This window comes from Xiphophorus maculatus, chromosome 9 (genome assembly GCF_002775205.1).
Source record: "Xiphophorus maculatus strain JP 163 A chromosome 9, X_maculatus-5.0-male, whole genome shotgun sequence".
Classification (NCBI taxonomy): domain Eukaryota; kingdom Metazoa; phylum Chordata; class Actinopteri; order Cyprinodontiformes; family Poeciliidae; genus Xiphophorus; species Xiphophorus maculatus.
The window spans coordinates 7,159,590-7,182,690 of record NC_036451.1 but is presented as its reverse complement, the minus strand read 5'-3'; the positions used below and the strand labels follow the sequence as shown (position 1 = coordinate 7,182,690).

General features: G+C 36.5%; 3 protein-coding genes across 8 annotated transcripts in view; 1 reads left to right on the top strand and 2 right to left on the bottom strand.

Annotated features, from left to right (window-relative positions):
* The first annotated feature begins 4,618 nt into the window (after positions 1-4,618).
* On the top strand, positions 4,619-22,540 carry LOC111609662 (coagulation factor XIII B chain-like). Of its 3 annotated transcripts, XM_023339164.1 has the most exons (7): positions 4,619-4,649; positions 4,874-5,062; positions 5,475-5,660; positions 5,987-6,076; positions 6,308-6,493; positions 8,017-8,027; positions 22,433-22,540. In XM_023339164.1, the coding sequence occupies exons 1-7, from the start codon at positions 4,634-4,636 to the stop codon at positions 22,523-22,525; spliced, it is 771 nt and encodes a 256-aa protein (XP_023194932.1). In that variant the 5' UTR covers positions 4,619-4,633; the 3' UTR covers positions 22,526-22,540. The 3 variants fall into 3 exon arrangements, with proteins under 3 accessions (XP_023194932.1, XP_023194930.1, XP_023194931.1); XM_023339162.1 differs by lacking the exon at positions 22,433-22,540 and having other exon boundaries at positions 8,017-8,640; XM_023339163.1 differs by lacking the exons at positions 5,987-6,076; positions 22,433-22,540 and having other exon boundaries at positions 8,017-8,225.
* Positions 12,368-21,181, bottom strand: r3hdm4 (R3H domain containing 4). The gene is made up of 8 exons (XM_005800854.2): positions 20,990-21,181; positions 19,028-19,185; positions 18,670-18,791; positions 17,685-17,802; positions 17,511-17,596; positions 16,508-16,593; positions 15,626-15,681; positions 12,368-15,478 (listed from the first exon to the last, which is right to left on the bottom strand). The coding sequence occupies exons 1-8, from the start codon at positions 21,025-21,027 to the stop codon at positions 15,375-15,377; spliced, it is 768 nt and encodes a 255-aa protein (XP_005800911.1). The 5' UTR covers positions 21,028-21,181; the 3' UTR covers positions 12,368-15,374.
* Positions 21,527-23,101, bottom strand: part of LOC102226743 (ATP-binding cassette sub-family A member 1-like) — a 41,586-nt gene continuing 40,011 nt past the window's right edge. For all 4 annotated transcript variants that reach the window (XM_023339159.1, XM_014469441.2, XM_023339161.1 and 1 more), the window contains one exon: positions 21,527-22,994. In XM_023339159.1, coding sequence (XP_023194927.1) covers positions 22,584-22,994 — 411 coding nt within the window. In that variant the 3' untranslated portion in view covers positions 21,527-22,583. The remainder of the gene's footprint in view (positions 22,995-23,101) is intronic.

Genomic DNA, 23,101 nt, shown 5'->3' with positions numbered 1-23,101 from the left:
TTTTGCAACATCCGAAACCCACCAGAGTCAAAGACATGCTCTCCTTTCTGGGTTTAACTGGCTACAGCAGAAGCTACATTCCGTCTTACACGGATCTGACCCAGCCGCTTCGAGCCTTGGTTAATGAACAAGGCATGAGAAATCTGAATAATCTCCTCTTTTGGACAACTGAGGCAGAACAAGCTTTTATAGCTGTAAAACAACACATGTCGTCCGCTGCAGAGCTCTCCATGCCAGACTACACTTTGCCGTTCTTTCTGGATGTTTCTGTTACAAAACTGGCCGTTAACAGAGTTTTGTTCCAGAAAAAAGGGGGAGAGAGAAAAGTACTGATGTACTTATCTGTAATGATGGACAATATGGAAAAAAGGCATCCCCCATGTACGCAACATGCAGCTGGGATAGCCAAACTCATACAAAAAACCGCACATATTGTCATGGGACATGCACTGCAAGTGTTAACTACACACAGCGTGGTGGCATATGTAAACTCACAGAGTTTCACCATGACGGCGTTGAGACAACAAAGGCTTTCCAAAGTTCTGGAAGCTCCAAACATTTCATTCACTCATGAAGGCATAAATATGGCAGACTGTTTTGCAGACGGAGAACCACACGAGTGTGCAGAGTTGGTGGCAAAGTCAGAAAAGGTAAGACCAGACCTGGAAGCAACTCCCTTGATTGGACCAGAGGTGAGACAGTTCTTCACAGATGGGTGTTGTTACAGACACCAAACACAAGAACTAAGAGCTGGTTTTGCAGTAGTAGAAAGCACAAAAGCAGGCTTTCTCACAAGAAAAGCAGAAAGACTGGAAGGAACAGCGTCTGCGCAGAGGGCAGAAATAAAAGCAGTGATCGAAGCGTTAAAGCTTGCCCAAGGATCACAGGTAAATGTGTACACAGATTCCGCTTATGTTGCAGGAACAGTGCATTTGGAACTTTGCCAGTGGATGAGGGGCGGATCTCTGACCACCAGCGGCCGAACCATAAAACATGAGGCGGAGGTAAAAAAAAAAAAAAAAAAAAAAACTTGCGGAAGCATTGCTATTGCCAAAAACAGTAGCTGTAATCAAATGCAAAGGTCATGACTTATCAGACACAATGATTGCAAAAGGTAATCAAGCAGCGGACAGAGCAGCTAAAGTAGCTGCGGGGTACACCAATTTGGCCATGGTGTGTTCCTCGGAGGAGGAATTACATGACAAACTCACACTGGAGGAGGGGGTAAGATGCCAAAAGGGGGTGCCACTTGAAGAGAAAAACATGTGGAAACAACGAGGTGCCTCTGAAACAAATGGATGCTGGAGGGGCCCAGACGGCAGGTTAATTCTGCCCCCTGGGAAAAAACAGGAGCTGTTTGAGGAAGCTCATGGGGTTGGACATGTGGGAATTAAACAGATGTTGCACAACCTCAAAGAATGGTGGCAACCCCAAATGATCAATATGGTGAAACAGTTTGTAAATAATTGTGAAATGTGTGGACAGGTTAACCCTAAGAAAACTTTGAAGCCACATCAGGGACAGTTTCTTCCACCCACATGTCCAGGGAAAGAGGTTGTGTTGGATTTCACTGACATGATAAACACGGTGCAAGGCACAAGATATTTGTTGGTTTGTGTTGATGCTTTCACAGGATGGCCTGAAGCGTGGCCAGCAGCGAGAGAAGACAGTAAAACGGTCATAAAATGTCTGATCAACCATTACATCCCCAGGCACGGTTTTCCAGAAAAAAAAAAAAAAAAAAATCAGATCAGACAATGGAACACATTTCAGAAACAAGGACCTGCAAACAGTGGAAGCTCATCTTGGTTTGAAACACAAGTTCGGTACGGTTTATCACCCGGAATCCTAAGGCAAAGCAGAATGAATGAATCAAAATTTAAAAACAAAATTGGCTAAAGTTTGTGCACAAACTAAATTAACAGTGACCAAGGCGCTAGAAGGACTTAAGGCCCTTAGTAAAACGATGCATGAGCACTCTGGAGTTTCAAACCCCTTGGATAAGTGATTCACTGATCTGTTTGGAAAATATAAAGAAATCATCATCTCTTTGCTCCTTTCTGTGACAACTTTCCTTGCCCTCCTGATCACCTGTGGTTGCTGCTGTGTCCCCTGTCTGAGGTCATTGGCGGTGCGGTGCATCACCTCAACCATAGAGAAAGGCAGCAGTAGTGATGGAAATCCACCTGCCTATCAGATGTTATCCCGGAGACGTGAAAGAACCGTGAAATTCCAGATTGCCAGAGTTTAAGGGCAGTACTAGTATCCAGTGACAAAAGAAAATTTTCCTTCACTTTAATGTTCTTTATATAATCCATTGATTTCGCTTTTGTTGTGTTTTTTCTTGCAGAATGAAGTCCAATCCTTTCTGGGTGTGCCGGGGTGTGAGACTGTGGGCGCCTTCCACGATTGTTGGACCGAGTTACAGCCGAAATCCCACACTGAAGCCTTCCAGGCAATGTCGGGGTTTCCCAGCGACCGCGCCGGCTCTACATCTGGACACACGCAGAAACTGATTTGACGTTGAGAGGTCTCGCTATAGAGAGGCTGCAGTGATTTGATTTCATTACAATGATTAAAGTTTGATCAGAAAACATTTTTACTTACTTTTAATCCTAGTTTAATCATGCCAGTGTATTTTGAGTGTACTGCCTTTAATCCTGATTTACTTTATTGATTTGATGTTTTACGAATGTGTTCATTGTTCTGTGCCTTTCAATACTCAGAATTCTAAGCTTTTCTTACCATTTCATTAACTTTGCATCCTTTTCGTAGTTCATTAACTTTTACATATTACATAGAAATCTCACCTTTTAGTCTTCTAACAATGTGTTCATTTTTGCATACTACCTAACATTTCACTGCCTTTACAAATAATTTTAACCTAACACTTCACTATAAGTTCCACACACTATCCTAACATTTTGTTCACTTAGCACTTTTGTAGAACTTAACAACTTCGTAGCTGTGACTTTTCACCTTGTTTTTAAATACTAACAATAAAACAACAAAAAAAAAATACAAAACCTAACACAAAATTTTAGACTTTGCTCTTTTGAGTTCATTACCCTCCTGTGGCATGGCGTTGACCTGAGGTAACTACAGAATGAATATAATGAAAAATCAGGCATATGAAGTAATAATGACAACAAAAATGATTAAGACAAAACAAGACTACGGATAACATTTTATTGAAAATAAATATAATATATAAAACAGAAACAGCTGACATAGTCATGCCATGGGTGGTTGACTAACATTTCCCTAAACCCCAACACCCTTCAAAATTTTGTTTCTATTTGTGCATTTCTCCAGATTGTAAGGGGGACATTGTGATTTTTTCCACCGCCTGAGAGGCCAGGGGTGCCCTGTCCGTTTTTACCCCCAAAATATGTGATGAAATGAAATGACATGAAATAAAGACATTGGTTGAGGATGTGGGAGGACGAAGCCTCAGGGGGAAGTTTTCCGGAAGGGACAGTGTCTACTCGAGGATGTACAGCCCCCTCTTTTATTCTTTTCGTTATTTTCCATTTTTCTTGTTTTGTGTGGTCTCGTTGAGACCAAAAGGGGGAGCTGTTGAGGCGCTTATCAAGCTCAAATACATTCATATGCTTTCACACACTGCATTCTCATATTCTCACACAAAGGCCCTTTGTAATTGTAACATCTATAGAAACTCCTCAGACTCCCGTCTCCCAGGAAATAGAAACTTAGTTGATAAAATGACGTAAGACATCAGATGACCACCAGGTGCATCCGTAGTATAGTAAACGAATCTTCCCGTTTTTGATCAGATGCTGTATAGACTCGGTCACATCCACACCTAGTCTGTAAGGGTAAGCGTCTCCTTTTTTAGCGCTAAAAAAGAATAAAATAAGTAAAGTCTGATTACTTGTACTGGCTGATTTTCTGCTCTGTGTGCGGTACATTTTTGATCCATTTTCAACAACACAAAGAAAGTTTTACTTCAGGCAAGGCAACTTTGTTTATATAGCACCTTTCAGACTCAATCTGCTTATATTTAGAAGTTAGAAACATGCATGAAACTAAGATTAAAAAGGTAAAAATAAAGAAAACAATAGAGTAAGAGTAACAACCTTATTTTAAAAGTGCTCACTGTGAGAGAACTCCTACAGTGAACAGGAAGCTTATTCCAGATTTGTGTTGCATAAAAATCCAAGAATAAATAATCATTTTAAGTAATCTTGGATGTTTTTTTATTACTTATATATTTCTGCAATTTAAATAACAACCGATAATAAAGTAAATGATATTATTCTTCTTATTCTTTTATCTTGCACCGAAGTATTTTAAAACATATATTTTGCCCTTATTAAAAGAGTTTTTATTTAACTTGTTTGGTCCCATCCCCTTGGGGATCAATAAAGTATATTCTATTCTGTTCTAGTTCATTGTTTTACATCAAGTTTCATAAAGTCAGATCTTTTTAAATCAGCCAGCCTAATCTAAGATCAGAACCAGAGCCAATGGAAACACTGCAATATAAATTCTCCCTGAGTATTTATGTAAATTCCCCTAAATTGTGAGATACTTATTTTCCAAAAAATAAATAAATAACACCAGTACAGTTAAGTACTTTGGTACAAAAGGATTTGTTAGCGTTCACGTAATGGAAATATGTCCAGGTAAGAGGAAATGGTGCTAAAAATAGGAAAAATTGAATTTAGTTTTTTATTTTTACATCGCTTCACAAAAATTAGATAAACTTGAAGCACAGATGCTTCAAGAAAATGACAGGTAGTTTGACAGATGCACTTTTTATTGCTTATGAACTAAAAGGTTTAATAAAATTTAAACAGAGTTTTTAGTTAAAACTTGTGTTTCATCTGATCTGCTCTGGTTTTCTCAGGCATTCCTTGTGAAGTTTACCCATTGGGTGACGGACTGAGACGTTTTGGAAGTGCATCCCGAAATAATCTAGTGAATCCTGGAGATAAATTAAGTTTTTTTTGTGAAGATGAGTATGATATGGAGGGTTCTGATGAAGTTCAGTGCTTAGACACGGGGAAGTGGGATGCCCCGTTTCCAACCTGCTCTGGTGTGTTCACTTCCTATTTGGTGCAGCTTGCAAACACAGAACCAATCCACTTATAGAATGCTTTTAACATCAATTAATTTTAAAAATAGTTTTTAAACTTTTATTGACTTCATATTATGTTTCAAATTAATCCACAATGCCACAACAAAATAATTCCATTTGCATGCATTGTTGTAAAGCAACATTTACATTTGTGATGGTTAAAATCTTTGATCAACAACACTTTTGACCCATATTTGACAATCTCACTCATTCTTGTCATTTTCATAAAAGTGATATGTAATGTAAATGATGAATTTCAATTAACAACTTTATAATTACTGGTTTAAAAAAAATACTGTTAAAATTAGTGTTTAGTTTCACTGACTTATAACATACTTCATTGATGTTGTAAACTTCTGTTCTTTGGCAGAGAAATGCAGAATACCAGACATACCCAGTACTGTTCGCATCACTTCATCTGTACAAGGCAATGCTATAAGTAAAGGAGATACATTGTCATTTGACTGTCGTCAACAAGACCACGTCATGCAAGGGAGTTCAACAAGTAGCTGTTTGGGAAACGGAAAGTGGAGCACTCCACCGCCTGAGTGCACAAGTAAATTACTTCCTGAACAATTTTTATTACCTAAAAACTTCACTTCTTTAAAAATATTTAACACCCAAGCTGATTTAAAGTGTCAGCATTTACACTCTAATACAATTAAAATAACTTATTTGACTAAGTGACACTCTGGTCATCATGCTTAAAAACACTAGACAACACCAGACAGGAGGCTAGGTCACATGGTATTTATTTCTGGTCATAAGTCCACTTATGTGCTCAACGGTTGGACATTAGCATGTTTGGCAAAGGGAAGCTACAATTTCAGGTTTTTCACAGCATACTGGTAGTGACAGTACAGATTTTTGCTTTTTGACCAGTAATTCCCTACATGGAGCAAAAAAAGAAACGAGGCCAAAAGAAATTTCCAAACAAAGTTCTGGGTCAGGACCAAGTCTATCTATCCGCAGGTAAAGAAGCATTTATATATGAACAATATAATTTGTTTGAAAGAAAACTTAGTAGTATTTGTAGATGGAGATAAGAGAAATGTATAAAAGAGTTTTATACTAAATGCCATTGGCAGCAATCAATCTCTTTCCGTTAGGATGCAAACAACAAATAATATAGTTCCTAAATGATATAATTTTAATAAAGCACAATCTCAAACTACTTTTTTCTCATTGTTCACATTCTTTCAGCTGCTGCACATTGTTCAGCACCACCAACTCTTGAAAATGGAGATACCAAATTATTCATCAGATCAGATGCAGATTATCAAATTGGTGACAGAGTTGAATATATCTGTCAGAATAAGTACATTATGGATGGTGACCCATTCAAAACCTGCGACAAAGGTGTATGGAAAGGAAACATGAGATGCCTGAGTAAGTTAAATTTGAACATTTCATTTTGCATTCTGTGATATTTCTTCTATTTCTTTACTTAAAAACCTCTGCTGCTTATGATTCTTCCAGTTGCGATCAACAATAATAAAATGTGCAATTGCATAATATCAAGGCAAATAACTAACTTTTTACAAGATCCTTTTGACATTGTTTAAAACAATAAAAATAAAAGGTTAACATTCTTGAGTAATCTGTACATTTAAACAGTGGCGGGCCGTGCATTTCACACCTAGGCCTTCAGTAGTGCTCCGTCTGAATCAATCCAACCCTCAATAACTATTTTATGGCTATAAAACGTCTATAGCTGCGACACACATAAAAAAGCATCAAAAATAACTTGATAAAATTGCAATATTATTTAGGTATATAGCAACATTTTACTCACCAAAAATCCTGATTATTTGTACACAAAATCCATCCTCCTTTCTTTCCTCAAGAAGATTTCAATTACTCTGTTGGGCAGATTATCCGTGTGTTTCAGTTCCATGAAGAAGTCCTTTTCTATCGCCGTCGAAGCTATTGCTGAAAGTCGAGCCTGAACTGTCCTATTTCTGGCATAAGTTTTAGTTAGTAGACTGAAAGTGGTGGACAAATCCTTTTCCCGGTTGTGACAGGCTTGCTAGCTCCGGAGTTGCCCGACCTAGCTTAACAATGTCCAGCTTTTCTTGAAAAGTCCGTCTTGAAAATGGCTTTGACAGTAAATCTCCAACCAAATCCATTTCTTCTCCTCCTTCACCCATTGTGGGTTGACAAACCAGCTATTAAATCAACACAACAACATCTTTGCTTGCGCAGCTCGCTACAGATGCAGTTTGCTAGCTCTGGCTAGTGCACTCTGTGACTAGCCAATCAGAGCGTGTGAATACGCTGACGTTTCCGTACGTCTGCTAGAGGGCCTTGGTGTCGCCAACTCAAAATCTGATTGGTTGAAGCAACAGTTTGATCGACATTTATTTTATGCTACAGGGCCTCCAGGCAGATTTCTTTGACCCTGGCAACAAATAGTGGCTGAAATGTGATTGGTTAAATGCTTAAATATGAAAATACACGTCTGGAAGCAGCGCAACCAGGGGGCTAGCAATGAAAGGAAGCGGACAGACCATTTGGATTTATTTAATACGTATTCATGGACAAAATATAATTAACATCAGTCTGTGATTCAGATATTTTTAGGCCAGCAGAGAAGGCCTTGCAGGCCTTGACGGCCCACCACTGCATTTAAAGTATCTAGAAAATGTACAATATCTTATTTTCAAAATTATGATAAAAAGTGTTTCATAGGAATGAGAAGAAACTCTACTTGAGTACAGTAAAAATTAAAGAATAATTACTAAACTTAAAGCATAATCATTTTTGATTGACTAGTATCCAATGAGAATATCATTATACAACCTCAAAATGTCTATACATATTCAAAAGTGAATATATTCATAGTTGCACGTATTTATTTTTTTAGTTTATAGAACAAAATTAATTCTATTTTACTATTTTTTGTTTTTCAGAACCCTGCACTGTATACGGGGAATCATTGCGTGCACATGGTATTACCTTTAAAATTGGTGATGTGACTAAGATGTATGCACCACATATGGATCATCTCACATTTCTTTGTGTGTGGGGTAAAAGACATGTTGGTCCTGTGCCGATGCGTGTTCAGTGTATTGATGGTCAGATGACCCTGCCTACCTGCGAGTAAAAGTATGATTTATATGATTTGAGGTTATTGACATGTCACTACTAGCGATTGAACGGCTTTTGAAGGAGTCTCAGTTGGTAAGACCTGTTCTTTGTCTTTTAAGACTTTGCTTAATGCTCTCCCACACGTCAACAGCTATTGCTATTTTTATTTAATGAACAATAATTGAATCTGCGGATAAATACAGTAGATCCTGTGAAGTGAAGGATCACTTCACATTTCTTTGTGTAAGGGGTAAAAGACGTGTTGGCACTGTGCCGTTGCATCTTCAGTGTAATGATGGTGAGATGGTCAGTAATGATGTAATGAAGCCTAGGCACCAATTCAAACTGGAAGACTCTTTCTATCCCCACCGGCACCCTCTATTTGGAGTGTCCCGCCTACCGTCGATGTCCTATCAAGCTGGACCAAGCCACGTCCCGTCCAATCACCGACCAAGTCCCAGCTGATAAGGACCGAGCGCCAAAGATTTTAATTTCTGTATGTCAATAAACTCTTCTAATTGTCTTCTTTTCTCCGTCTGTCAATATGTAGTTTTATACCTTGAACTGCATTGTTGCTGAAAATGTGCTATATAAATAAAATTACCATACCTAAACATTTTAAAGCACATGTATTATTTTGGCAAGTGCTATTTATTTCATTTGTTTTATTAACAATTCTATTTTTCTACTCAATTTTTTTTTCAGAGCCCTGCACCATGACTGAGCAATTAATGAACGAGCATAACATTCAGTTTGCATATGGTGAGAATAAGATATATTTACCACATGCAGATCACATTACATTTGTCTGTAAATCGGGGAAAACACTCAATGGCGCAGTCCCGCTGCGTGTGCAGTGCAATGATGGTGAGATTAACCTGCCCACCTGCCAGTAAAAATTTTCAGTGAGTTTAATATATAAATGACTCACTACAAACAATAAAGAAAATTTCAATTTCAATTGATGAATGTTAGGTCTTCTGTCTCTGAATGCTTCAATCCTTTTATTTTCATCAAATATTGATGAATATCCTACTTGTCAAGTCGATGTAAATGTCAAATTTATCTATGTAGCACATTTAAACAACGTTGACAAAACAATGTTTAAAGACAACAATAAAAATCTTAAAGAACCCTAAAACAACCCACATTTTTTTGGTCTAATTTGTAACGTTCCTGTATTAGAGTAACAGGGTTTTAGTTTAACAATGTTATAAATGTGAAGTTGGTCAAAAATGTATTTATTCTTTGAATTTGTTGTGTGTTTCTCCAGACATCTTGACAATTGGTGGTTACCGTAGCAACCAGTAACTGACAGCTGCATCTCCTCCTTTTTCTGTTGCCGTCGGTAACTGTGGGGCAGAAGCTTCTGGACTTATAATAAACCACCAACTTAACTTCCTCTTTTCTTAGAATAAATGTAGTGAAGCTGAATGTGTGTCGTGAAGTCGACCTACTGGACCTGAGACGAACATAAGAGGATTACATTAGTACATTTGAAATAACAAGACAAAACTAACTTAGAAGTAAATTGTCAACAATATACAGAATCTTGGCTCTTTTTTTGTTTTACCCAATTGGCCTTTATCAGTGAGTCGACAGGAAACTAGGTTTCAATATGATGAAAACAATGTGTCACTTTCACTACAACTCATAATTATGTAAAATGGAACATCACTACAGATTTCTTTTAATTTTCTTTATCATATTTTGTAATTTGTGGTTGTAGCATCACAAAATGTGAAAAAAGTTCACATTTCCATTTACAGGGAATTGTGTGATGTGATTTATGTGGGTGGCTCAGGAGGCAGAACTCGTCTGTCTCAGTGGTGGACGTGGGAAAGACACTTCGCCTGCCTCGCCAAATGTCTTTTTAGCGTAAAAGAAATGCACATTGTGCTAAATTTCAAGATTACACCACCGGTCGACCCTCAATCTGAACTCAGTTTGCAGAAGAGAAACTGAGCCTAAAAGTGAAAGAGCTGAGTTGGGAAAAACAGAAAGTCTGCAGGGAAGAAACATATATTTGTTTGAGAAATGTCGGCCAAAAATGTGATATAAGCACTCAGCTTTAATCAGAAACTTCATTTTGGTGTCTTTATGAGAGCAAACTGGAACCAAAGCACAAACCTCAGCGAATAAAGCTAATTTTGAGGTTAATAGGTTGTAACTTATTCACTGGACAGTGCATGGTCAAACTTTTTAATATGATGACATTCTTTTTTAAAATAATTTTCACATTTTCAGTGATATTTCTTGTTAGTTTTTAGTTTAGCACCACTGGAAATGCTACTTTTTTCTACATTCCAAGCATCAAAAAGGACCGTTCTCATTTCATTTAGATAACTTCTTAAAAGGCTTTTGGAAAGCAAAAAAACATAAAATTTATCATATTAAAATAAAAATCTAAACATATGCAAATATGTTTGGATTTTATGGTTGCTTATATCTTATTTAGTATTATATTTGTTATATAATCTCATGTATTTACATGTAATTGTTTATTAATATTGTCTCGTTTCTAAAAATAAGATTGAACCAATGAGCTTAATTGAATTATTCAAATAAAATATATTTTTGAAGATCATTCATTGAATGAGTAAATAAATTAAACTTTCACATCTAGACATTTAACACTATAACAGAAGCTCCCTGAGCTTTAAAGCACAGCAACATAAACTGATGACAATCATAAAGGAGTTTTTTCTGTTTGCTCTCTTTTGATTCAGGAGAAACACAATTCTCCTGAATTAAATATAAACATTTCTGACAGCAGCAGCACTTTTTTAATTACACAAAAACAAATACAAATGGCAGAAGAGAATCTTCTTCTCCACTGTTCCTCAAAGTCTGTTCCTGTCGAAGGGTCAACAACTTCCTCACGGGCTTCAACAGTAAAACAGGTGCCTCTGCGCCCCCTAATGGTCACTATGGGACTCTTTTATTCCTTTCTTTAAAGAGATCCAGGATTAGTTGAACATGTTGGCCTAAATATGTTGTAATTTTCCTATTAACTAATAATTAATAATTTTCCTTTTGTGATATGGCAAAACTCATAATTACTTCTAAAATGTTACATTTCTCACCCATGGAGGTCGCCATTTTTAAAATTGCCGGTTTGATGAGTTTTGGTCCATTCTGTATTGAGCTATGAGTTGTTGATCATATTGCTTTTGACTGGTGTAATTTTAAATTATGCCAAACTGGGCACTGTTGGCTGTAATTTAAAAAAAAATAGACTATTATTGATGGGGACCTATTGTGATTTCTTGAACAGGTTAGTGTACAGTAGAAAATAATTATTAGATGATATTTTAGTCTGGTCAGTTCTGCCTATGAGCTGTTTTAGGGTTTATGTCATTTTAAATCTAAATAAGCTGCTGCTTATTCAACATATACGCTCGCATGCAAAAATGGCTGCAAACAGATCCGCAACCATACATGTTTGAATAGCAGAAGTGGAGCCTCCTGCACAACCAACAATAATGCAGCAAGTTTTTTCCGAACGGTAAGTCAGCAACCAAACAGTTGTCTCTTCCAGCAGCCATTGTGCAGCGCACACAGCGGTAAAACCAACTGATCAAATGTGCTGGAGCAACATTTAGGTTACTAGATACCTGTGCCTTGTGACTTCTTGGGAGGTTTTTCAAATGGCTCACTCTCCAGACACCAAGAAACATGAATTTTTTTCCAAAAAACAGCTGCGTAGGGTTTTTCTTAGGAGTTTATAAAAGTATTAATAAATGTGCAAAATGTTAATTTTTTCACATTTCCCTTTAACTCTCCTAATCAGGAAATACAGACAGAAACTCTTAAGCTAAATCTGATGCAAATGCAAAACTTTTTTCCATATTTATGCCATAAAACTAAAAAAAAGAAAAACCTTTTAACTATGAATGAAACTTAGATATAGATGTGGATGTATTGCACGTATAAAAATAATTACTTTTGTCAGTTCTGTTGTGATTTAAAAGTTAAGTTTATAAAATAAACTCCATGTATTTCTTCCACAGCATTGAAATAGAAGATGTGTACAACTGTAACCTGAACCTGTATCTACCAATTGTTTCAGTAACTTATTAAATATTAAAATCAGGATTCTGACTCACAATCGAGTCAACTTCAGCTGCCTGAAGAAAAAGAGAAAAATTCAAGGAATAAAATACACAAACATGCACTTTAAATCCCCTTTAATAGCGGCAGAGATCATTATAAATATGCACATCAGATATACACAAAAATCCTCCAGAATCACGTATTCAGCTTTCAGATGCTTAAGCTTTTAAAAACCATATTTTGGCACAAGACAGTTAAATATTTACAGCGTGATTACATGTAGTTAAAAAGATGTCAGCCCTCCAAAGAGCTGCAGAGAACACGAACCAGGTTCATGTGAAGAGAGCAGACGACATGTGAAACGAGACATTCAGAGAGATGGATTCAAAGCCTGAGAAGTTGGATGTATCCATGCAACAGACACACACGCTTTGGTTGTTGACAAAATGCACCAACATTTCAAGTTTTGTTTCTGCTGCTGTCAACAGCGTAAAAAAGAAGCAGAAACTGGGTACACGTTTCCAAGATCTGGTCAAGTAAAAATATAGAAATGCATGTACAGACAAATGATAGAAACTGCAGGTTCATAAGGCAGAAGTGCTTATCTTCTGGTTTTAAGAGTGGTTGTTGATGAAAGTGTTTTTTTAAATCATTAAAAAAATCCTCTGATGTGGATCACAAAAGTGCAAAATGATGCCTCTGCTGTACAAACTGGGAACTACATTAATTGATAGTATCAGTTAAAGTAAAGCAGCTGCTAAACCTGTTATCTGAGTGTAAACAAAGAGGCTGGAGGGGGGAAAAAATCCAGAAATGCATGCAGACATGGAGGCTCCTATTATAGGTTTTAACATAGAATAAAGTTCCTTATCTTTTAGACTAACTGAGGCGACCCAGATGCTCTGTCTACACTGGAAACCAGCACCAGAACAGCAGCTGCTCCAGCCGTCCAAACTGGATCTGCTGTGTAATCGGAAACCTCGACAGATCTGAGCTCAAAGTCCGGACTGCGTTTCAGGTGGCAGTGTCTGCAGCCGAATCGATAAACTCTGAAGATATAGTTAATGAGAACATTTCCAGTGTGAACAAGGCGTCCGCGCCCAGAAATCGACACGGATGGATAAATGTCCCCTAAACAACGAGGACGATGTCACTTTGATAAGCGATATGTCTGTGCTTACAGGAGGATCCCTAAAACTCATGCTGTGAAACTCGCTGACAGAAATCCAGAAGAGTTTCAGGCGGAAAAGCATTTGATCTGAGAGCAAAGATAGCACCGTTCATGCTTAAAGCCAGCTGCAGACCTCAGAGTAAACTTTCCATTAGTTCTTCAGCTTTTATCATTTTTGTTTCTCTATTCAGACGGACACACTTTACAAGTTCAGTTCATTAAATATTCATACATGATGGCGTAGAGGTTTCCACTTTAAAGGCTTGACTTCCTCTTTATAGATTGAACTAAACTCGTTAAGTGAGCTTGTATTGATTCTAATGTATTCTGTATGTATTTTATAGTCTATGAGAAATGCTTAGCAACATCAACATGAATAACTAAAATATTTCTATTGATGGCCAGGAAGCAGGTTTATATTTTGTATATTCGTATTTGGAGAACAACTAATGCTGCTGAATCATTTCAAAAAATTTTCTACCTTTAATTTGACATCTAACCTGTACAATAAAACTAATCTATTAGAGGGAAAAATGTGGTATAAGTATGCAAATCACTTAAGACAAATATTTTACACACCTTTGGATCAAATTTTAACATAAATGCACAAAAAAAAAACAACGTAAATCTGAGGAACCTGAGTGAAATTCAGTTTCCTAAGATCATTTGCATTCTTTAGAGAAACTATACACACACACACTACGGTTTGAAGTAACATTACCAAAACTGGATATTTATCAAACATCGATAGAAGGATATACTGATCATTGGCAAATGATCAGTGAGGCTGACGCGGTGGTGGCAGTGTTATGATCTGATCCTTTTTTTTTTTTTTACATGAAACTGTTGCTTTTATTGATGTGGAAGAAACGATGAACAAACCTTAAAGTGTCTGCGAGTCGGAACCAGATCACAGAATTTATCGCATCGCTTATCATGAAAAATATTTAATCATAGGAATTTTGATTTATATTTATCCCAATAAATTAAAACAGTTTTTAAAAACTGGCTGTATTATCAGATTTGCTGTTTCATTTACTATTTTCTTCATTGTTTGTTCCATTGTTTATTGATGAAAGCGTCACTAAATATAATTAAACATGATCAAATCTGCTTCAGGACATTTATGTGGCTAATTTCCTAAAGAAATTTATTTTGTTATCACAATAGTATCACTTTGATAAAATTTTAAGTCAAGAGTCAAATCAAAGCCAAAAAGAGGGAGGCTGTTAGATTAGTATTAATAAACAACCATAAACTAAGTCAATACATTATTTATCAAAGTACTAGGTTAAGGTTGTGCACAAATTTATGCAACTACATTATTTTTTTGTTGAACAGGATAAACGTCACATTGAAATTGGAAAAAGTTTTACTATATTTTTTATAATCAAAACATTTGTCAAAGTAATACAGGCCAATGAGAACAAAAATAACTTTTGTTACTGCAATTAATTAAGCTTTATAGCTTAGAGTAAAAGTATGACTTTGTCCATATTTATTCTTCTCTAATGTAAAAGAATAAAACTTTATAAATCTGCACTTGGAGAAGAACAGGAGCTCACTGTTATCGTTTTATGATTCCACGTTTCCAGTCAGACATGCGCGACAAAAAGCGTTTTTCAGTTTCAGCGTTTGACTAAATCCTACTTTAGAAACGTCCTCAAGTGGCGGCATTAATCAAAACAGAGATTACAAACATTTTGTAATCATTAGTCGTTGCAAAAACATCGTTATTCGAGACTGACAACATTTAAAAAAATGTTTTGAGTGTTTTTGCTCCAAACCAGCAACTAGTGAGAAACTGGATGCACTGAAGTGATCTAAAGTTTTGGAAGGATAAGCAAGTTGAAGGTTTAGTTAAATGTTTGTTGAAGTTTCTTTGTGGATAGAATTGATGGAAAATTCACCCCACGTCCTATTTACATTTACATTATAGAGGAAGAGGAGGTCTCAGCTCATCTTCTCCAGGTAGGCAGACAGTAAAAGTCCAGGAGGAAGAAACTCGTCTTGTTTGTTCATCACTTCAGTCTGACGTGAGCCGTTGTAGTCGATGCCTGTTGGCGCAAAACAGTTTCATTATCCAAACGTGACCGAAAATATCAAACTTCTAATCAAAGAGAAAAGCTTAGAAAAACAGTTTTAGATTTGTTTGTTTGTTGCAAATAAAAATAAAAATTGTGCATAATATAGTGTCCACTCACTTGCAGAGACGAGGTCCATGTACTGGCAGATGGCATGAAGAAGCAGCCTCTCAAAACTGGCCCACACACACAAAAACATTATAATTTACAACAAATTCAAACCAACTAGTAAAGTTTTTCATCACCTATTTTATAATCTCAAGTATTTTAACCTTTCTGAGAGCATTGTGCTTCATTAGGATGACAAAAAATATGGACATTTTTTAACATATGTAGAAAAATTCCCTTTTCTTTACTCTGCAGAAATATATTCAACTTAGTCTCGTTAATTACTGACATTTGTTTTTTTTAACCAATTTTTCCATCTAATATAAACGAAGTACACAAATAAAGTTAAGGTACACATTTTAGCTGAATTATTTAATGTCCCAAAAGTGGCAAATAAGCTGCCGTTGTCGGGTTCTGATACTTTAAAATGACAAATATTTTCTTTTAAGTTGTTTTTTTTCCTGATGGATCTAATTCGCTATTGATTGGCAAAGCTGTGTTGAAGTTCCTGCATGATGCCAGCATATATTTGGAAATTTAAGTCGGAGTAGATCATAAGATCAGTGGCAGCTTTACACTAAGACCTGTCGAAATTTATTTAAAGTAAAAGAAAACTCACAAATGAGAGCAGATAACTGCAGTTTTTCAACAGCTGAATGAAGCTCAGTCCTTTCTCAAATTAACAAGTTGCCTGCTTTTGCTGAATTTTAATATTTTTTTTAGAATCAGGAAGTGCCTGCACTGAACAGTAGTGCCTCCTAATAAAATAATTATTTTACCTAATTAGAAATTATACTATACTAACCATTAAAGACTTACCTTTCCAGTCTTCACACTAAGCATCCGAATCCAGAAGACCTGCAGATATTGTGACAACAGAAAGAGGATTTCTACCTGCTACTGAGGATGGTTGTGTAAACTGAGTGAGGTTCAGCGCTGAAGAAGCTGAGAAGGTCTTCCTCGATCACTTCCAGCTTTCCCTGGAGAAAAAGAAGCAAAAGATTTGATTTTATTTACTGTCGTTTTCCGACATCATACCTTTCTCCTTCCAACACTGAAATATCAGAAAATCTCGTTCTTAAAGTGGCGGAGACCCTCAAACATGCAACGGTTAAATCCCACAAGTTGCAATAGTGTTGCTTAGGCCAATGTTTACATTAATACATCATTGAGCAAATAGGAATAACAAATATTCAAAAACAACATAAAAATGTTCTGTCATTTATTAAATATAAATAACTTTAGTAATTCTACCTGACCTAAAACAAGAAAAGTTTAGTCTTATTTAACTTCAAACAGTGAGGGAAAAAAAACATGTTTGTGTTTTTATTAGGTGTATAAAAATCTCTGGTTTCAACTGTAAATGGTGTTTTACAAATGTGGGATTTTTATGCTTTATTACAAAAATATCAGGAAGTGCTTGAAAATCAAGCACTTTCAAGGACTTTATAGAGAAATCAAGCACTTGTCAAAACTTGAAAACATCTAACTGAAATTCAAGCACTTTCAAGGACTTCAAGTACTCCAAAAAAAAGGGATTAAATTGTGTGTTCTGCTTAATAAGGCTGTCCAAGTCATAAAGTGAACAAAAACAAACAAAAAGATGTAAAACCCTAAAATTAAAATTAACATTAAATTGAGGACACTCAAGTCCAGACCTAGAGAGCTACTGCAACTTTTATGTGCATCCCTACTCTAAACTCATGTTTCACCATCCGTCTAACAGAATAATGTGAAAAGTGACAGATTAAACAAAGAGAAAGAAAATAAAACAATTGCAACAAAACAGGAACAAATAAAATGTATCCTAATGTAGAAGCAATTCAAATTTTAACTAAAGAAACTGTTGACGATAAACTTCTGAGCGCAGGAAATGCGACAACGAGGCGACGCCCACCATGGGTATTTGCTTCCGTTTCAGAGTCGTTCGAAGCCGCCGATCGATTCTGTGGAAGCACTCCTGAGCAGAAAAGGCAGGAAATACTGCAGAGAGGAGAGTCAGTCAGCCGAACAGCCGCACGCACGAAAACAAAACGCTCCAAAGTAAATAAAACCAAACGGAAAGACTCACCATTCCTGTGGTCTTTGAGAAGTTGATTGGCGTTTTTCCTATTGGTTCCCTCCTGCTCCAGGAGAGAAAGCAGCCGCTCCTGTTCCTCACCGGAGCAATTCATGAAGTCATTCCACGGCTACCGAAACACAAAACGATTTAAAACTACGATGGTAAATAAGAAGGGAATCTTTTTAAGGAAATCACATGAACAGCAGATTCAGTTTACCCCACGATGAAGACCTGGTGGTGCTGGTTTGTGCAGCAAAAATGTTCGTTTGTGCCGCTATCATTTTAAACATTTTAACAAATGTTTCCAGAGGTCATGAAAGGTAAACCAGCCCCCCGTACCTTCTTCAAATCAGACAAAATTGGTGTTAATCAACTCGACTACGTTTTTGCTGCTTTGACATTGAAGATATTAATGAAAGTATAAAGGTCAAAAGTTCAACCAGCCCCCCCCACTTTTACAAAATCACCTTTAAAATTTCATTAATATCAAAGCCAAAGCAGCACAAACAAAATATTTTTGCTGCACAAACATAGTTAAGTTGATTAACACCCATTTTGTCTGATTTGAAGAAGGTAGAGAGGCTGGTTGACCTTTCATGACCTCTGGAAACTTTTCCTAATATCTTTAAAATGATAGCGGAACAAACGAAAATTTTAGCCGCACAAACATTTGACACCATTTTTGTCTGATTTGAAGAAAGTGAATGGTGCAACTTCACTCAGGTAAGCTGAGGTGGATGGAGAATCCAGAAATTTTACTCAAAGAGAAGAAATACTTCAAAATAAAATTACTCAAATAAAAGTACGGCGTAGTAAAAGTTACTCAAGTAAATGTAACTAGTTACTACTCAGCTCTGAACCAATCTGACAACAAATATGTGCAAAATGAAACATTTCAAAAGAGCTTCTTCTCAATTGTAAGACACTTAAATCAGACAATTAGATATAAAGTCTCCAAAATAAATCTCCCAATATTAGGCGTTGTTTGCTGTACCTCTATGTAGTTTCCATTGGTACAGGCCTCAGTAAAGATGGACGGGAGGGCCGGGTTGCTGCAAACCTCCAGGTCGTCTTTGGAGCATTCGTCCTTCTCCAGGAGATTGGCAAGATAACGAGCTGCAGCCAAGAAAGTAGATTATCGATTTTACAAGCCAAAACGTAAATGTGCAACTTAAATGATCAGTATTCAGTTAGCTTAGCCGCCTGGCTTTTTCTTAAATAAAAAAATATTAATGATTCAAAATATATACATGTATTTTCTGCACCTCTACATCTATGTAGTACCAACTCTAAAAGTGTATTTTTCAATGTTTATCTAACCTAAAGGAATGACCGGATTCAGTGAGCCTTACTGTTCTCCTGTCGGCGTTGGCTCTTTTTGCCTTTGGCGCGTGGAGTGAGTTCAGAGTTGCGGACGGCTTGATTGATGTAATACTGCTTCCTTTTGGCTGGAGAAACTCGCTTAGCAGGCGAGCAGGGCAGCGAGACGCATTTGCGCTCCTCTATCAGGCTGAAAACCAGAAACAAAAGGTAACATCTCTGAGTTTCTTTAAGCTGCACAAACATTTGACGGTCGCATTTCCACACAAAAAATAAATAAACAATAACAAAAACAATAGCACAGTTAAAGCCAATAAAAAACTGGAGAATTCAAAACAGCTAAACACAATTACATTGTCATTCATGTATGTATGTTTAAAAAGAAGCGATAAATGCATTTTTTTTAAGTTATAAATTGCATTTATGTAGCAATGTGATCCTAATAGATAAAGTGCGATTCAAATGTATTTCCATTCAACTGAATTAGCTAAATAATGTTTTCTGGCTTCAATCTCTCTATTAATCATCTCACGGTTAATTACTGTCAGACATGTAGAATTAAGAAATGACATGAAGAGAATTTTTTTTTTAAATCAAATGAAGTCAAAAACCAACACATAATCGCAATACATAATTTGAAAAAATTTGATAACACATTAGAAACAAAGTCACTGAAAAAGAAAACAAAACCATTTAAGGATTTCAGACGCTCACAAACCAGGAAGTTCCTCAAGACTTAGCAATAACGCACGCACTTAGTTTGCAATAATAAATCTACTTTTTGTTTAATAATAGACAAGTCCCCATTTAACATCTGCAAAGAAAAAAAACAAAAGAAATCTGCCAGGAGAATATCTTAACATGGAAAGATACGTGGAAAGGAACAACATTTAGTTCACTCCAGTGGCTGTAAAAATAATATAGCAAGTAGTATTATTAATATTTTTGATTTAATGCTTTCTAATGCTTTGCAGTAATCTATCCTAGTAGTCCAAAGAACCATTTTTACCCTCAGTGAAGGTCAAATGTAATTTTAAAAAAAGACAACTTCTCGTTTTGATTAATATCTATTGTAAGGAATGTGTTGCAATGTTTCAAGACCCCACATTTTATTTCTATATTATCTAGATTTTAAAATAAAAGCGTAAGACGTTTAAGAAAAGGTGGATATGTTTTCCTAAAGGCACATATTTTCTAACCTAATGAGAAGAAAATGGCATGATTTAGCAAATGCAAAACATGCTTTTTAATATTATTAAAACTATATTTAAAAATATTAGTGAGCTAATGGAGAACTACATTGGAAGGTCTCGGGAGCCGCCGTTTGCAGACCCCAGCAGGCTAAAGTGGATCAGGGCAGTGAAATTTAAATCCTCTGCTTCCAGCAGCAGAATCAAATGTAGGTCAGTGGGTTTGAGTGGGAATCCTCCCACGCCTCTGCTGAGCTTTCTTTCTGCAAGATGCCATTTTTAGCCCCAGCCCTGCATGTTATTAGTATCATTATACTTGTTGTGTAATCTCTACCTTGTAAAATGAGGTTCATCTGAATCATTCACTTAACATTAAAAGACGTATAAACCAGCTTTTTAATAATAGTTACAACAGCATTTTACTCCTTTTGCACGTTTTTATTATCTTCCGCGATGTGAAATTTGCTTGAACAATTCGTAAATGCACATAGATCATGCACTTGTTAGATTTAGATGTAATAATGTTAATTATGATGGTTTTCTACGACAAACGGACGTAAACAAGTTAGCTAGAATGTTAGCTGCAAAAGGCTAACAAGGACAGTTAAATAAATCGTTTTAAAACCTTTAAATCTGCACTAAAAACACCGGCTACAGAAAGCTTTAGGTATTTACTTGATATTCGGTCAGTTCAAATGCGTTTAAAGACGATAACAACACTTGAAACATATTTTATTATAATTTAACAAGCACAAGTTTCGGCTAATGCAAACTAGCTAATGTAAGAAGGAAGTTAGTACTTACATGTAATCCTGTTCTTCGTCATTTGTCAAAACGACCATTTTATTCAAGTATATCGAAAGAAGATGACCAGGGTCGTAGTATATTTACAAAGAAAAGGGACAGAATATAGAAAATTAAAAAATTAAAGCAGTGAGAGCGGGTGCTAGCAGCTAGCAGCTAGCCAGTGAGGCTGACAGAGCAAAGGCAAAACGGTGTTCGAGCAGAAGGGGGCGCTGTTTATCCCACCGTACAGATTTAAAAGGAAAAAACTGAAATAGAGGAAATTAATATTTCTGCCATGTTACTATGTAAAACAATCACAAGAAAGGCTGCTAACTTTCTGTTTATCTTCCTGTCCTCATTTAAACTAAAGAGGACGAAATGATTCAGCGGAATGAAACAGGGTTCTGAAATATTGTAAAATTTACAATATGTGAAAGTACTCAAATTATATCAGATATATGCCAAAAATCAACATTCGTGATCTGTAAGATGTCTTGAAAAACACCAGAAAACAATTTAATTTGTTCTTAGATAAAGCAAAGAAATACAGGAAAGTTGTCAACAAATCAAATACTTTTATTTTCTTCCAGCAGAAAACATTCGGAACAGACTTTAGTCTTTTTCCACATCATGATATCAGGATATGATTTGCATCTTACAGCAGATAAATATTTCCTTCAAGTAGAAGTTTACATTCAGTGGTGCCAGCCTTCACTGTGAAATTACACATTCAGCTTTATTTGATTTAACATGCAGCAGTAAAAGATAAAACAGGAGGGAAAACTGCACAAAGAGCAGAAGAAATCAGCTCTGACAGCTTATTTTGTCTCAAATATTACAGTAACAGTATTTTTAAAATGCAACAGTGCATCACAGTGCTTCAGCCATTCTGCAGGGAACTGAGCTGCTCTCCTTCAAAAGTATTTTACTGATCAAGATTTTATCTTTCATTGGATTTGGACACTTTGGCATATTATCATTTATTTAAATCATAAAAGAAACGTTTGCATAACTGGAGCCTTTTTAGACTAAATCACTCATAAATGTGTAGCATAGAGAAAGATGGAAAAATAACTTAAATAATAAAAAGAAAATGTAAATAACCTCTACTTGACAGTAACTGCAAACCTTATGACTATATAAATAAATAAATACATTTAAAAAAAAGATATAGATGACAAAAATGTAATTATAAAACATTAAAGAGGTAAGATCCATGTCACTCACATCTATAAAATACCCATAATAAGTCACATTTAATCTGCTACTGTTTGATTCTTTGCAGCATCTTGCATAAAGTGCTTTCTGGAAAAAAATTACATAAATAAAAGACGAACTGACGGAAACTTGAGAAATAAACTCTGTTTTTTCGCAGTATTCCTTCAGGACAAGCAGAACAGACCAAACAGTTACTTTCATGTCTTTTTTAAAACGCGTATAAAGCTACAAATACGTAACAAGGTGAACAAGGCACCGCAGCCGTTAAAGGAAGGATCGTTCACTTCTGACTCCGGAGAGTTTGTGTCATGTGTGAACTCTGCAGCATTCAGGTGAATAAACAGGAAGTAATTATTATTCTGTCTGTCTTTGGTCCACTTTGTCTTGCGCCTCATCACAGCGAGCTTTCCTGTGAGTTGCTGCCGACTATGAAGAGCGCAGCCGGATCTTTGCTGGAGCTCTCCTCTCTGTGTTTCGACCTGTGAGGTTTGCTGCTGCCCGCCTCTGGACCGACTTCCTCTCCCTGAGGTGATCTGCTCATGGGCATGCCGCCGCTCATCTCTCCGTTTGAACTGACCTTTCTGGCTTTGGCCTTTTTCGGCTTGGTTTCCTTCGGGTTGCTGTCGGGTGATTTGGCAGGAAGCTGAGGGGATTTCCTCAGCTGAGGTGGCGTTGGGGGTTGTTGGGGTTTGACGGTGGGGGGATTTATTCTGGCGGGAAGGTTTAACTGCGCCGCGCCGTTACCGATCATCACGTCAGTGAGGCAATCATCATCAGTCTGCTCCTTCGCGAAGTTGACAAACACCTGCAAAAATGAAGCAGGGAAACAAATGAATGAGTCTAAGGTTACGTTCATACAGCAGGTCGTGATGCTCAATTCTGAAATCTGATTTTGTTTTTTTCCTCTTGGTT

Excerpts from the sequence above, each read along its gene's own strand:
- LOC111609662 (XM_023339162.1), top strand. Across the intron at positions 5,063-5,474 it reads CCCGTTTCCAACCTGCTCTG|AGAAATGCAGAATACCAGAC; the intron begins GTGTGTTCACTT and ends GTTCTTTGGCAG. Across the intron at positions 6,077-6,307 it reads CCAAGTCTATCTATCCGCAG|CTGCTGCACATTGTTCAGCA; the intron begins GTAAAGAAGCAT and ends ACATTCTTTCAG.
- r3hdm4 (XM_005800854.2), bottom strand. The coding sequence starts at position 21,027 with ATGGTCGTTTTGACAAATGACGAAGAACAGGATTACAT. Across the intron at positions 17,597-17,684 it reads TCTCAAAGACCACAGGAATG|TATTTCCTGCCTTTTCTGCT; the intron begins GTGAGTCTTTCC and ends TCCTCTCTGCAG. Across the intron at positions 16,594-17,510 it reads AACGGAAGCAAATACCCATG|GGAAAGCTGGAAGTGATCGA; the intron begins GTGGGCGTCGCC and ends CTTTTTCTCCAG.